Source organism: Rhinatrema bivittatum, chromosome 7 (genome assembly GCF_901001135.1).
Source record: "Rhinatrema bivittatum chromosome 7, aRhiBiv1.1, whole genome shotgun sequence".
In the NCBI taxonomy this organism is placed as follows: Eukaryota; Metazoa; Chordata; class Amphibia; order Gymnophiona; family Rhinatrematidae; genus Rhinatrema; species Rhinatrema bivittatum.
Window position 1 is genome coordinate 138553968 of NC_042621.1, and position 16636 is coordinate 138570603.

Genomic DNA, 16636 nt, shown 5'->3' on the forward strand with positions numbered 1-16636 from the left:
CCTGTCTCTGTTATTACTTTAAGCTTGTGTGTTGCTTGCCAGGCAATACAATACAATAATGGCACCTTTCACTAGCATTTTATTTCTACTTATAAAACAAATGCTGTGCAGAATTTATTCCAATCCTGCTTTTTTTTGTAAGAGTTGCTAGACCCTTCCATTGTGCAAACTGCAGAAGAGTTGGACTCATGCAACTGTTTGTTTTCAAGGATAACCATAGAAAACTTTGTATGCTGTTCTGTATTATGTGAAAGTGTGTAATTATTTGTAAGGGCCCCCAGGTTTCCTTTACTAATCATTTTTGTCACTTTTTAACCAAAGATGGATCAAATGAAAGTAGTAAATAGTACAATTCATTTGGTACATACATCCCCATGGAGAAATCCTTAGTGAATTCTAGAGAGTTCAGTGGTCTGAAAGTAGTGGAAAAGAGAGGGGCAGTTTTTTTTCTGTCCTTCCTACAGGGATCTGCAGGAGGTGCACTAACCCCTTGCCAAAGGAGCTTGTGTGTTGACTTCCTGATTTCTGAGGGTAAAGAGGGGTAAGTCAATATTAAGCTCTCTCATATTTGGAATGGAGAGCTTCCCTTTTTCCTGGAAAGATAATTTTTTCTCCTAGGGTTTGTTTCTAGATGGAGAGAATCCTGGTTCCCCGCCTCCTTATTTTTGGTTCTACAGAAAGGGTTCTGGAAACCTGCAGCAACCCCTCTGTCTGTTAGAATTGAGGAGAAGGAGTTTTCACTGGCTTTCCCAGGTGGTATACATATACCAACCTGGTACAGCCAAGAATGAAAGCAAAAAAAGAACAACCCGTCCAATACTAAATACACAGCAGAGGAAAAGGAGATGATTCTGAAACGGAGCAGCTCGGAGCCATGGGATGTCAGATACTGAGGGATGCCCTAAAGAGAACAGGAATCCCATTCCAAGAAGAGTTCCTGCCAACGAGGAAAAGGGATCCTGAGAGAGTTTGACTTGTAAACACAATACAGAAGATGGAGAGTAATCTCCCAAGCAAGTCAAATTATTTCTAGAAGTTGATTACATTAAGTCCGATGGGTTCACCTTTTCCCAGGATAAACCTGCAGTCATCACTTTAGACTCCTTATGGGATCTCATTGTTAAACTTGGGAATACTTCTTCTGGATGAACATCGAGAGTTGCTGCTGTATCTCAACAAGTGGAACCTATGGCCAAGAATAATACCACTCAACTTCAGGAGATGACTGGGAAAACAAAAGATGTGGAAGAAAAAGCTAATTCTACCAAAGGAGCACAAGTTTCTGTTATTCTGGATTGTGGAGTCTTGACTAGAAGCGTCGAGAATACTGAAAATAGAATGAAACATCTGAATTTACACTTTTTGAATTTTCCTAGTGTTGGGGGGGGGAAATTCCTTGTGTTACTTTAAAAAGATATTTTGCCAAGGTTTTAGCATTTTCCTCTGATTCTACCCCCTCCCTTGATAAGTTATATTTTTTGCCATCTGGCTCAGTTACTCAATGAAAATCTTTTGATGCAGACTTGACCGCTTTTCTAGAATCTTCAAATTATGAAGTTTCAAAGAGGGCAACATTATTGATTTCTTTTTATTACTGAATATGATCTGAGTCTAGTTATGAAGAGCTATTTCAAAACTTTAAATGTTTTGTTTATGGGCCAACAGGTGAAGCTATTTCCAGATCTTTCTAGAACTATGCAGGAAAGAAGGAAAGGGTTCCTGGTTTTATGCTAGGAAACCAGGGCTATAGGTACAACCTTTTTCCTGAGATATCCTTGTAAGTGTATTATCAAATGAAATAAGGATTGTTTTGGTTTTTTGCACCAGAACAGTTAAAATCTTTCAATGATTCTAAAAAGTTGTTGATCCCAGTTGGTATATCTAATGTATCATCAAATTATTTGTTAAGAAAACACAGGATTTAGTTCATGCTATGCTATTTCCTTAAATTGTTTCTTTATATTTTCTCCTATATTTTCTATTTCATCTCCTCCCTGATAACATGATTTGTGGTCTATTGGATGTATGATTATTGCCTTAATTTGTTATTATGTATAGTTTGCTGATATATCATGTTTCCTTTACAAAGTGTATGCTTGTTTAAAATTATTAAAATATAAGTTTAAAAAAACACCTTGAGGCACTGCTGCTCCAAGCCCAGATTTGGAACTTGGGCATCCATAGGCACTCTCTTGGCCTGATTTTAAAAGGGCCATGCGCATAAAAAAACAGGAGTTACGCGTGTGGCTGGGCCTTTGTGCACCGCGGCACATTTTAGAACGGGCCTGGCCACACGCATTACCCTCGTTATGCGCCAAAGTGCCGGGCCTTGCAAAAGGGGTGAACCGGAGGGCATGGTCTGGGCAGGGGGGGGGGGCCAGGACAGCGCCATTAACCACTGTCCTGGGAAGCACATGCCAGCAGTTGTGCTCCTTAATTGGAGCGGACTGGGAGGGAACTGGGGGAGGCCCGATTGCGGCACTGCACACATTTTGCTAAAATCCCCCCCTGTGTGCATGAGTCGCGGGCTGCCCGCACATGTGCATGCATGTTGTAAAATTGGCGCGTCCATGTGCACATGCACGGGTCTTAAAATCAACCCCTGTGTGTGCACGGTGCCTCACTTGACGTCACCCTCCAGATGTTCATGATGTAGTTATGAAATGCTTTATGCAGTGCAATGTGATCCCTGCTTGGAGTACTCTGTTTATTATATATTGTTTTCATTCAATATACAAAATTTCTGCAAAAAGCACAATTAAGGAAACATTCTCAGATTCAGCAAGTATAAACCACCCCAATACAACAACATTAAACTCTTCTTTCAACTAATACTGAAGGCTTGCAGGGTTTACAAGGATATCTTCTCTTCACAAGGGGCTCTTAGAGGCTGACTTGCTCAGTGTATTGGTGCAGTTATTAATAAAAGCCGATGTCCACGCCAGCTGCATTGTTTCCAACATGTTGAAATGATTTGGCAATATGGATGTTATTATGCTGACAGAAATCATTGGAGCTAACTCCTTTACCCTAAAACAAGTATTAATTTGCTGTTTGGTTCAGATGGTATAAAGTTTTACTATCCCGGCCATGATCTCAGCTTCATAATATATCTTCACCACACTGCCCAAGAGTCAATTCACAGTCTCAAGTCCCTTTCCAGCTGTCTTCTTACTACTCACAGAAAAGCGCTCTTCCGCAGAGATCCCTCCACTTGGAAATTCCCATAATGTTGTGCACGATCCTCTCCGAGAGCAGTTGGAAGCTCTATCAGAGAGCTGAGCTGGGGAAAAGAGCTGCCGTTTCACTGATAACATGAGCTTCAGCTTCCTTCCTCTCAGCTCTTTTCATTGCAGAAGCATGCCCAGTTCCCTCAGACTGGACCAAATTTGTCTTCCGCCTGGGGGAGACAGGGTTATGCCAAAAGGGGCATAGCGATGCTAGATCTAGATACCCAGCAATTTAGAGCACATTACTAAGGTAAAGGTGATGGCACAACAAAAAAAAGTCATAACACGTAAATATGAAAGAGGATTGATAGAATGAACCTGGGGAACCAGAAGAATTCATTGACATGTGTTCTTTAAAAAGAGCTCATGCCAAGTGTTTTCCTCTAACTTGCAAGTCATCAGACTGGTGATGTAAGGCAACATGATGTCGGCGTGACTCTCCAGGACATTTTTGTTGGAGTGTTCAACTTACGTTTGTTTATGTCATGCAACATAAAAGTCAACATGGGAGCACTGGCTCAAATACGTTGGTGTTTTTGAGTCTCCAGATGACTCCTATATGCTTTGAGCTCTCTCTCTTTGGAAAGGTATAGCATTCAGGAACCATATACTCTACGTACAGTTTGGGCATCAGGGGATTTCCATTCCTGCGTGATCATAAGGTGGGAAGGGTTCAATATTCAAAAGATTTATGTGGTTATAATTGTCTTTTAACTGCATAAATCTAACTAGTTAAAAATGTGCCCTATCTGGCTACAATCTGTCTACACAAAATCACTGTGCACACAGATTTAACCAGACTAAAAAGGGACTGGGTGGGGGCATGCCCAGAGCAGGGATTTCAAATTTAGCCAGTTAGTGTGATATTGGGAGTTAATATAAGAACAGCCAAGCTGGGTCAAACCAATGGTCCATCTATCCAATATCCTATCTGTGACAGTGGCCCCAGAGTTATTAGTAACACCCAATAAACACAAACCAGAGTTCATCTAAGTGCTCACTGTAGATATATAATTGTGTAGCAACCCAGCCCCCTACTCAATCTCTAATATCTGTTTATGTCCTTGTCTACTAGCAAGACATCCAGATCCTTTTTGAACTCAGCTATGCAGCTTGCTGTGGCTACATCCCACAGCAGCAGATTTCAGTTTAACTATCCGCTGGCTAAAGAAATATTTTCTTGCATTCCTCTCTGCTCACTAACAGTTTCATTGCAGATCCCTGGTTAAATTTGTATCTCTAAGTGCAGCCACACAAATGGCTGCCCTATAAGTCAACAAGTTGTTATTTGATATATCCAGATATTTAGCCACAGCTTTAGCTGGTTAGCTGTGGATGAGTATCCGGACAAAGTTAACTGGTTAAAATTAACTGGTCAATGTCATCGCTCTGTAAATCAACTCCAAGGTGGAGATGGATCCTGGATGCTGTCCTGAAGCAGACACAGACATTTACATCTATAGAGAACTTTGGGGCGCTGTTCTGAGAGTCATCAGAACTTCAAATGTACTTAGATTTGACATAACGTGCATGGTCAATGAAAAAGAGCTTTCAAAAGCATTAATCTTTGATGCCTCCTTAGGCTTTAAACATATACGGGCCATTTTTCAAAACTGTCCACAGTACACCATCTGCCCACATTAAAGTGGACACGCAGAGATTTGTGCTAGCATTTTATAAATTGTGTGACGGGAACTGCACAGTTTACATAAATACAGTGTATTTGTGACCTGAATGTACGCAGGTATGTTGTAGTATGCACATATATTTGTAATGCCGGAACGTATATACTTTCTCTACCTATTTAAAAAAAAATAAAAAGGTGCAAAATAATTGTAACAATGTATATGTACTAACCCAGAATTAAATTATGGAGGTAGGTAGTTTAGAACGTACACTATTCTGAGAATACTTGCATATAACTTGGAATCACTAGTTCACCCAGATCTTACCCTATATCCTCTTGTACTTCACCCCAAATCCCCACCAGTTCACATGGACTTCCCATCCAAAAACTGCAGACAAAAGGCAAATCCAGTTTCAATTACGCCAGTCAGTTAGCAGGTATGCACGTATATCTCTTCTAACAAAATAGCAACTTGCGTGCATACTTCTGATCCTCGCCCCAGAACACCCCTTGAGTGTCCCTTTTATTCTCATTAAAATTTACATCTGATACTGCTGGTATGTGTTGTACTCTCCAGGTTTATAAAATATCATGCTATTTATTCGCATGTTATTTTTATGCACGCAACCATCGGGTAACTCCTTGAAAATTCACCTGTATAGAATAAAAAGAGGGGCTAATCCCATTACTCAGACCACTGCACTGGGTTCAGATCCCATCAGCTGAGGCCAGGTGATGCTGGGCAGAGTAACATAGTAATGACGGCAGAAATGAACCAAATGGTCCATCCAGTCTGCCCAGCAAGCTTCTTATGGTGGTATTTGCTGCGCCGTACAGTTTCCCCCCCTATTTCTCTTAAGGGTGGCAACTGCCTCTCAGTGCAGTTATTCCATGAGCCTTCTTGAAAATTCATACAGGTGTTGCGGTCAGCCCGTGGGAGGGAGCAAAAACCTTTCTTCACTTACTGTGATGGCCCCTCCTGACCAACAAGTGGTAATGAGAGGTGCCTGCACATGATCTCTGGGATGGGGGGAGTTGAAGACAGAGAGATAAAAGGAGAAAAGGCAAAAAAGCACAAAGGAACTTAATGGGTTTGCTTATTTTAACACCCAGCTGAGTTATATTTTTTTTTTGCCAAAATAATTTTTATTGACATTTTCCATGTACCGCAACCTGCGGCGCAGTACCAATACAACCAAATTTGCTGTCTGTAATTAGTTAAGAGATGAGCTCTCTGCATCTGATGAGATTGCATGGTATTTATAATGTGAGAAATGACAGCGAGCCCTGTATTGTCTTGATAAGCTCCATGTCAGGGAAATTCTGTGGCCAGCATTTTGTCACTGCATTGGAAAGAAAAATATCCTTTAGGCTTAAGGTTGAATTGGCATTAGCCCAGCCCTGGTTAAAATTTGGCGGCGTAGTCCACAAGCAATGGCACAGAAAGCTTGCTAGGGAGCTTGGGTCTGAAATTCTGAAGAGCCCACACTGGACTGTGTAACTGTGGCCCTCTCTGCTTATTGTATACTACGTCTTCATTGGACTCTAACTTATTTTGGTTCGGTTTCCCTCCCATAGCTGGCTCAGATCCTGCCAACAGAGGAGAACTTTCTGCTGTGCTTTAGACAACACGTGGGGTCAAGCTCCGAGTTCATGGAGGTGAGCAAGCTGTACTCAGATTACTTCCTTCCTTTGCATCTTTCCACAGCAGCTGAATTGTATTTTCTAGAATGACTGCCTGCCTTCAACTGCTCTATGGTGGCCTGCTCCAGTCTCCAATGGTGACTCCAAGCCATGAACAGGACTGTCACCTGACCCAGGCCAACCCTGACAGGCTGATCCAGTTCTTGTTTTCCCTTCCTGCCCTCACCTTCTTTGCTGGGAATTTGAGTTTTGGTGAGCTTCTGCTTTTGTGCCTTAAGTTTGTGGCCTTTTTATAATTCAGACTTTTATTGGACATAAGATTATAAAATATTCTGAAACTCTGGCTTAACTCACTTCTTCCATACAGCCAAAGGGAGATCAATTATGGGGGATTTAAAGCTTATGTCCCACCAACATCTCTGAGAGAGCCATATATATGAAGAGAGTGGGACATCTCCAACAAACTCCTAGTCTGTCTGTGCCCATTGTGTGACCTCTGTCAACCTGTGTGAATCAATAATAGCTCTAAGCTGTGATGATGCAAAGTTCCACAAAATATTAGGAATGCCCAATCTACCCCTGTTTTTTGGTTGGTATTGCACAAGGTGAGCCACTTGGGGAGGCCTATGTCTCCAAATACAATTAAGAATCTTTCTTTGCCATAATTTTAGACCTCTGTACAGGATAAGCACAGATAAAGTCTGAAAGTAGTAACATAAACGAGGGAGAATATTAATTTTAATGGTGGCAATTCTGCTCAGCCATGAGAGCTCATGGGCATCCCATTTATCCACCTTCAGATAAATTTCCCTCCATAGTTTATCATACTGAAACTGAAATAACTGACCTAGGCTCGAACCGATATTCACCCCTCAATATCTAACCCAGCCTTTGGCCCATTTAAATGGGAACTGCTCCTTCAGCTGATCTACCTGCTCCTTAGTAAAACGAATATTCAACAACTCTGATTTATTTTCATTCGTCTTGAAACCAAACCCTCTACCACACATTCTAAGCTCATCCATCAGAGGTTTTAGTGAGGGGGCAGGATTGAATAAAGTCACCATAAGGTCATCTGTGAACATAGATAACATAGTCTACAGGACCCACTGCTATCCCTGTGATCCCCTCCACTTAGGGTTCAAACACCAAAGCAAAGTGGAGGGGAGAGAGTGCCCAATTGCAAAATCTTGAGAATAACCCCACCCTGACCCCAAATATAGGCAGAGGGATTATCATATAACTTGCAGATCCATTGCAAGAAATTCATTCCCACCTCCATCTTTTCTACAGTTTTGTATAAAAACTGCCAATTTACACGAAAGAAACCTTTTTCCTCATCCATTCAGGATGAAGGCTACTGAGCTCCTGCCTTGCTATATACCTGTGCTTCAAAGGCAAGTTACATCAAACAAACTCCTTTTGAAGATTCACACTCCCTTAGTGACTCCCTTAGCGATTGTTCCTGCCTAACAATACTTCAGCTAACAGCTGTTCCAGTGAATATCCCAGTTGTGTCCCACTCCAAAAAGTATTTCACTCAGCAAACACAAAGGCAAACTAAAGTCTAGGGCTTTTAAATATTGTAACACACAGGGAATGTAACAATTCAACTCACAATTTCTCTCCCCACACAGGCTATAAGGCACAGATTCCCAAACAGCAGTACTTACAATTCCTGGGTTTATTTATTGTCATTCACCCATCCACAGAGGCAGCCCCTTCTCTCAGTAGTTCCTCAGGCTTTTCTTGATCTTATTATTCTATCTTGTTCCTTTCTCTCGATTCGTTCTCATTCCCCCTCCCCCACCCCGCCGTGCTTTATTTATTTTTTATTATTTTTTTGTAGTTAGTTCTCCCAAGCTGGCAGCATGGCAGCCCATGTGGGGACTCTGAGAAGGTGCAACATCGCCTGTTCCCGTGCTCCTCCCCTCCTCCTCCTCCACTGAACAGGAAGCACAGCGGGCAGAGCGAGGAGGGTGAACCACACAGAGACAGGCAGCGGTGCGCATGCCCAGAGACCACGTTGCCCACACTCAGGCCGATGCAATACCGACTGTTTGACACCCCCCCCCCCCCCCCCCCCGTGGTTGGACGCGGGTTTTGGATGCACATCCACAACCCCTTATTCTATAAGGGGATTAGCGCATCCAAAACCCGCGTCCAACCCCCACAGCAGGCGTACATTTCTGAGCAGCCCCCCCAGAAAAAAGTGTGCTGGCGGTCAGGCTAGGAAAAGGGATGCTCAATTAATGAGCGTCCATTATCCTAACCCGCTGAATGCCACCTCCCCTGGGCTCCCCGCTGCCGAGGAGGCACTAGGGTCGCACATTTGTCCCCAGCGCCTCCTCGGAAGCGCGACCCCTCATTAAAATATTCGATTGCGCGCCAGGAGAGGTGGCTGGGAGGCTCTTTAGGAAAGCCGGTGCTCGACACTGAGCGCCCGTTTTCCGCGCTGATTTATTGGATCGGCCTGCTAGACTGGTGGGACGAGAGAAAGCACCGTGGAGCTGTCTTGTCCTGCTTCAGCTGTCCCCAGGTCTCCCTCCACCTGGTAGGCATTTGCCTGTACCAGACATCTCCACTGAATGCAGGAGACTTGGTAGCTCTAGGGAACAGAGCTAGATCCAAGGTACTGCGGGCTAATTTTCAGTACTACCCCCTGCAGAACACTGCCCCAGAATGCACGTCTCAGACTTGAATTTAGATTTTTACCCTCACCTTTCCAAATAATTCTCAGGATGGCTTGCAGTATTATAGAATTCAGGTATAGGTTAGCATGTCACTTCCCAGATACATGCAACGGTATCAGCCTTACAAGCAGATAAATGTAAACGGAACAACCAATGTCATTCTATCAGTGATTTACACACACACTGGAGCATTCTTTAGTGTTTACTATTAATATAACTTCACCAACTATACATTGCTATAAACTCCTTTTCTGTGTGATCCTTTCACCTCCATCAGGATCTGTTGATCTGAAACCTGCTGGGTAGGCAGATGATGGAAACAAAAGGTCAGTTATAAAAGGTCTTGTTAATAGCAGGGAAAATGATATATTGCTATGGAAACCAGAGGCATGCATAATCATCTCATTCTGCGGAGAAGCAAGATCGGATCACGTGAAGGAGCCCTCCCTGAATAATCTGTACTTTATAATATGGGCCTTGAGGTCCAGCAAGCAATACTGGACCTTTTAGCTTCTGGCTGTGAACCGAATTCCCTCTCCGGTGCACATCAGTCCTGGTTTTCTTGCTAACTTTGTTTTATTAAGCTTTAAGCGTTATGAAAGAGGCATAGACAACACATAAATGCTCGGTGCAGTCCAATATTGAGTTTCTAATGCCCATCCAAATGCTCTCTGCAGGGCAGCAAGCTCCAGGCCACGCCGGAACAGCCCTGGATCTTAGACTCCTGTGGAAATGGAGTTAGGCTGGCATGGAAAGGGTCTGCAAAGTGGATTTGCCAAATTGTTGTCCAATCCCCCCCATCCACCCCCTTTTCTCTTTCCCATTTGTTCTTTCTCATTCTCTTGCCCTGCGCCCTCTCTCTTACCTTCTTCCCTCCAACTCCCTCCACCCCTTTGGGACCTCTCTCACACGCCTCTCTCTCCCCCTCTGTGTGACCCCCTTCTCTCTGCTCCTTGTTCTTCATACTCTCTCTCTCTTTCCTCACCCTCACCTTGTGTCCTTCGATCTTATTTACGTACTTATTCCTTCCTTCTGTTTTTGTACTGCGTATATTCTAAGAAAGCTCAGTGTGGTGCCCATTTGAAAACGTTAGTATACAAAACGTGCAATGCATGTTTTAAATAGCTCAAGCACATAACACTGACCTGGAACAAACACCAATATAATAAGGCTTTAACCAATCATGTAATCCAATGGTTCCCAACCTTTTGTGGTTTGCGACACACCCAGCACAGGATTCACTTCATTGTGGCATGCTATCACCTTCATCATCATCACTTTCTCTTCTCTACCCTTCCATCTCCTCACACCCCTCTCTCTACCCCAGCATCATCACCTTCCCTCCCTTCCCCACCCCTTGGCATCATTATCACCTTCTCTTCCCTCTCCCTTCATACCGCCATCATTATCATTCCCTGGCATCATCACTATCACCTTCCCTCTTTCCCTGGCATTATCACCATCTCTTCTCTTCTCTTCCCTCACCCCCAGCCCCTGGTATCATCATCATCTTTCTTTTCTCCCATCTCCTGGCATCATTATCTTCCCTCCCCCCACCCTGGAATCATCACCTTCCCCTCCCTCTCACCTCCTAGCATCATCACCCTTTCTTTCCTTTCCCTCCACCCTCCCTCAGCATCATCGCCTTCTCTTCTCTTCCCTTCCATCTTTCGGTGCCCCCTTGACCTTCTCTTCTCTTTCCTCTCATTTCACTCCCTGGGATCATCACCACCTACTCTTGCCTTTCCTCTCCCTCCACTCCCCCTCGACATCATTGTGTTCCATTACCTTCCCTCTCCCCCCACCCCTTGGCACATTCATCTGCCTCTTCCTCACACCCTTTGGCACAGTCTGCTGTCCCTTCCCTCCCACTCCCCCCCCCCCCCCCTTTTTCCTAGAGCCGGCAGAAAGCTGAGCAGCACTTAACTGGGGCTGCTTCTCCCTCCTCTGGTGATTTCCCTCTGTAATCGGAACAGCAGAGACCAGCAGGTCTTGCAAGTCTACAGCACCCCATGCAGTTTCGATTGCAGAGGAAAGCCAGCAGAGGGGGAAGCAGCAGAAGACAGACGCTGCTCTCCGAATCCCCCTGCAGCCTGCAGGCCAGGTAGGAAAGAGAAAATGAAGACAGCCCGCGCCTCAACTTTTCCTGCGGTACGCCTGCACGTCAGCTCCGGCACTCCCGTTGGGGAGCACTGGTCTATTTCTGTCTTCTTTCGGTTGATTTTATGTCAATCTATGGGGCTGCCGCAATAATTGTGCGCAGAAAACTGGCGCTTGGTGTTGAGTGCCCGCTTTCCTAACGCGCGCCCAGCCACCTCTCCTGGGCGCGCAGTTCAATATTTAAATGAGGAGTTGCGCTAAAAAGGAGGCGCTAGGGACAAATGTGCACCCCTAGCGCCTCCTCGGCATCAGGCACCCAGGAGAGGTGGCTGTCAGGCTGGTTGGGAAAACAGACAGACGCTCAATCTAGGAGCGTCCGTTTTCTCCCGCTGCCGGCATAGACACGCCCAAGATACACGGCCTGGACCGAGTATCTTATGTGTGTATTGGGCTTCCAGGATTTTTTTTTTTTCAAAAAAATCTTTTTAAACTAAATACTGCTTTAATGGGTTCCTCTTACTTAGTATCGCAGCGATACTATAAGGAGGAATTAAAGAAAGTAAGATTTTACTTTTTTTTTTCAATGCGCCCTTGAGTGTGGATTTACCTTTACGCCGGCCCTGAGCTGGTGTGAAATTTGCCGCGTTGCAAGGGCGCATTGGCCGCAGGGAAAATGTATTGGATCGCGGGGATTAGCTCATGCGATGAGCGCTATTAGCTACACAGCGATCTGGATGCACTAATCCCCGTATTGGATCAGGGGTTATGGACGCACGTCCAAAGCGTGCAGCCAGTCACGTGTTAAGCCGTGTGTGCGGCGGCTGGCACATGGTATTGCATCGGCCCCAAAACGTCATAAAATTAAAAACTGCTGGCAAGCATCCACATAAAAAAAACAAACCAAAAAAAGAGACCCCCATAGAATAGCCTGACATTATATGCTGCCTATCAAAATGTAAGAACCCAATCAGAAAAAATATTAGCAGAACCCCCCCCCACTCAAAAGACAGCTTCATATTTCAGGAACAGCAGTACAGAATAGCCAAGCTTTATGGTGCTTTCGAAAAAAAAAAAAAAAAAAGGCTATCCACAATACTTCGGCATAGAGTTCCAGAGGTGGGGTTCACTGACCTAATCTGTGATAATGAGGAAACATTTAACCGCGCCGTCTGAGATGAACTCAGGACCTTACGAGAGCATAATGATGTCGCTGATCTGCCATGTTCAACAACCATCTCTTCAAGCATCAGCTCATATTGGGCACTGAATGCTTCAAGCTGCAGACCTACAACTACAAAGTCGCCTACCATCCAGGCAGCAACAATCTGGCCGACTGCTTCCTCAGGCGTCGTGCTGCCAACAACTTGCCACACTGCCACTGGAAGTGCCGAAGCGGAAACCCATGCTGACTTCCTTCTCTGCTACGCTGGCCTCAAGGTCATGACTCTCGCGCAGATACAAACTGCAGCAGTGTCAGGCATCTGCTTACAAATAGTTCTCCAGCCATTCAGAGAGGGGGCGTTGGAAATACCTCCGTGCTCAGGTGCAATGTCTAACTAGAAGCACATAAAACTCTTCTTTCTTTCTCACAAGTCCCGTAAGAACTCACTGCCACACAGGATGGCCTAGTGCTGCCAGGCTTAAAGCTTTACCGTGCTGCATTCTCGTTGGACTCAGATTAACAATCTAGTTTATGAGGGTCACCAAGGTACTGTGAAAACAAAACAAACTGCTTGGGGGGGGAGAAAGCCTGGTTTCCAGGAATGGACTGCCAAACAGATCTCCGCCTCGAGTCCTACCATTTGTGTCCTTTCAGCAGTGCCCGCAGTCCCTGCTGCTCCACTGCAAGCCACTTCTCTGCAATCCAGCCCCTTGTTAGAGGTCAGTGTGGATTTCTGTGTCCTTGTTTCAGGACAGTATCTCCTCATTATTATGAATGACTGCTCGTGTTTTCCTGACGTGGAATTTGTTACCACCACTTCTGCCAGTGCTGTAATACCCAAGTTAGACACGATATTCTCTCCATAGGGGACCCAAATGTCATCAAAATCTCTCTCTCTCTCTTTTAGACTACTAAGCAGCTGGGTTTCAAACATTGATAAAATCACCCCATGTTGGCCTCAGGCCAATGTCATGATATCGTTGAGCGTTTCATGGGAACACCCAAGAAAACACTGCAGATTGCTATTGCAATTGGATGTAGTACTCAGCGAGAACTGCACCAGTTTCTGCGCAACTACAGGGCTATGCCTCATAGTTCCACAGGTGCCACTCCAGTCACAGCTCTTTCTGGCCAATCCATACAAACCAAACTGCCGCTCTTTCAGAAGAGATATCATTACAATTCAGATGTGCTTTTACAGCAGCATGACAGCAATGCCAAATACAAAATGAAAACCTACGCAGACCACTCTAGGCATGCCAGAACCCCATCTGTCAAAGTCGGGGATAATGTCCTAGTGAAGGATTTGAGACTAGAAAGCAAACTATCCAGCCCATTCTACGTCAACCCTTACAAAATCACTGGAATAAAAGGCGCAATGGGCACTGCTCAGACAGGTCACATGAAATGCCTCTCAGTTCATAATATAATATGGACCTCATTCTGTGCCCTGAGATACATCTGATAACAAATGGCAGCACGGGTACCCATTCTCTATCAACCTCTCCTTTGAGAGAACCTGAAGGCATCCAGGTGACAGCTTCACCAATCTTTTCCCCTCCAGAAGTGCTTTCAACATCTCCAAAAGTGCCATTTCCAGAACCAAAAGAGTTCAGCTAAGCCTTTACAATTCCAAACCAGGCACCAGGACTGAATCTCCCTGCTGCTGAAGGGAGGGAACATCAGCCAGTATCATGTTTTCATTTCTTAGGCTGCTATAAAATTTAGCTTTGTTTAAAAGTGGTGCCAGCCTCAGCTGGGGTAGTGGTTGCAGAGAATGGCAGGAGGTGAAAGGGAAAGGGGAAGAGGGGAGGGGAGGAGGGACCTGGAAAGGAGATGATGACAGTGGAGGTGCAGAGAGACAAGTGACAGGTGGGCAAATGGGAGGAAGGGGGCTTATTGAGGTGTTAGTGGAGGGGAGGCAAGGGAGGGTTACACTGGCAAATGGGCTCGGAGTGAAGTGAGTGGGTGAGGGCTGGGAGAGGAGATGTAGGAAGGAAGGGGCCATGTCAGCAGCAGGGAATAGGGGCTGCTAAGAGAGAAGTTGTACAGATTGAGGGGAGGAAAAGGGAGGATAGGGATCAGCATGGGGAGCCAAAGGGATTAGCAACATCCGCAGGAAGGGAGAGGAGGGATGAGCGAGAAGTCAGGCCATCATCAGGAAGGTGGTGGGGTGGTGTAAGCAATGTCAGCGAGGGCGGAGGTTAGAGAAGTTAGGGATGCTGGGATACATTATATATGAGTCAAAAAAACAGTTTTCTGCATCTTTACTATAAATATTGTTTCATCTCTTCTGATGTTGGCATGTGCAGAAGTGCAACTGCATCCCACACTGTAGTTCCACTTACCCTGGAAGATATGATACAGACCTTCAGATACCTGAAAGGTTTTAATGGTGCAATGTTTCTTGAACCTTTTCTGAAGGAAAGCAAACAGTAGAACTAGGGGTCATCATGTGAAAGTTCAGGGGGAACGACACAGAACCAACGTCAGGAAATATTTCTTCACAGAGAGGGTGGTGGGTGCCTGGAAAGCCCTTCCAGAAGAGGTGGTGAAGGTGAAAAGAGTAAATGAATTCAGAAAGGCATGGGATAAACTCTGTAGATATCTGAAGTATAGAGTTGTAAATTAAGAAAAGGGAGCATGGGGGGTAATCAGCATGGAGCAGCAGCTACCACCCCTGAGAAAAGGCATAGGGATTACTACCCTTACCCAATTAGCTTTCATGATTGTGATGCAACAGCAGCATCGCTCTCTGCTTTGATGGCAGGGGGGAAAAGGGGAATGGATTCAGATGACAGCCAACCCCAGGCCACGACTTTCACGATCCAGGGTACTGATACGTGGATATTAGGGAAAAAGCGCAGGACTGCTTCTCTGGCCAAGTCCAAAAGCAAAGCACTGTCTGAGTTATGAGGAAGGCTGCTCACCCTGTAAAAATGTTGCTAGCAGAAATTCTGCTATGGGGTTGACAGTTGCTTGGTTTTGATTGCAAATATTACTACCCTTAACATAAGGCTTAGGGGTAACCTGCACGGAGGGGCAGTTACTACCATAAGAAACTTGCTGGGCAGACTGGATGGACCATTTGGTCTCATTTGCCGTCATTACTGTGTTACTTTGTATGAGTCTTAAGGACCTAAGAATGTGCTGTACACCCTAGAGAGAAAAGGAGTAGCAATGGGAGCACGACAGAGACATTCAAGTACCTCAAAGGTAGACAGGCGCATGAAGTAAACCTTTCTAAGAGGAAAGAGTGGTCTAGGACAAGAGGGCAGACTCAGGACCAGTGTCAGAAGGTATTTCCTCACAGAAAGGACAATGGATGCGTGGAATGGCCTCCCTGACAAAACCAGTAGCAGAATTCAAGAAGGCGCAGGCTAAGCTAAGCACAGAGGATCCCTTGCTGCAACAAAGTGAGAGGAAGCCTGCCATCATTGCTTCAGGGATGAAACTGGGCAGACCGGCTGGGCCTAACGGCCCTTAGCTGCTGTCATAGTCTATGTTTCTCTATTCTTTCTGCCCCAATTCTTTTGTATAAGTCTCTTTTCTTGATCCTTTTTTTCTCATCTTTTTTGTCTTGTCTATTCTTCATGTGTTATCCTCTCTCCCTCCTTTTTTCCTGCCCCCCTCTCTCTCCCCCCTCCTTGAGTCTCCTCCATGATACTTTGCCCCATAATGCCCTGCCCTGCCCCGATGTCTTTTCAGCACTCCACTTTCCCTTTTCGGGGCCCTCCCTCCCCATTTCGTATTCCCCTCCCCCGCAAACAAAATATCTGCGTGCCCAGGAAGCCTGCGTTGGGCTTATGTGCTACCGCAGTAAACACCCCAGCTCCCCGGGGAAATGGAAAGCAAGTTCTTGCTGCGCTGCTGTTTGGGCTCCACCACCTCCACTCTTCCACCATGCGTGACCCCCAGTAAAGAAAGGAGGTGGTGAGGCCCAGGCTGCAGCACAGAATATTCACCACAGCAGTAATGCAACCTGAGGGAAACTTTCCGAGCAGTGCTGCGTCTCGGTGTGCCGCACGTGTGCCTGCGTGCATGATTCATGGCCTATCCCTGGTCCACGGGGAATCAGTTTTAAACCCAGAGATTTCCCAAGCGTGTGTCCATGTGCCTCCTGCCTGACAAAAACTATGATGGCCAACTGGAAAGCTTGACCATCACTGCTACAGGACAA

At 45.4% G+C, this 16636-nt stretch overlaps 1 protein-coding gene across 1 annotated transcript in view; it reads left to right on the forward strand.

The window, feature by feature from the left end:
• The window catches only part of CALB2 (calbindin 2), a 147662-nt gene that overhangs the window by 68869 nt on the left and 62157 nt on the right, over positions 1 to 16636 (forward strand). The window contains exon 4 of the mRNA XM_029609236.1: positions 6436 to 6516. Within this exon, the coding sequence (XP_029465096.1) occupies positions 6436 to 6516 (81 nt within the window). The remainder of the gene's footprint in view (positions 1 to 6435; positions 6517 to 16636) is intronic.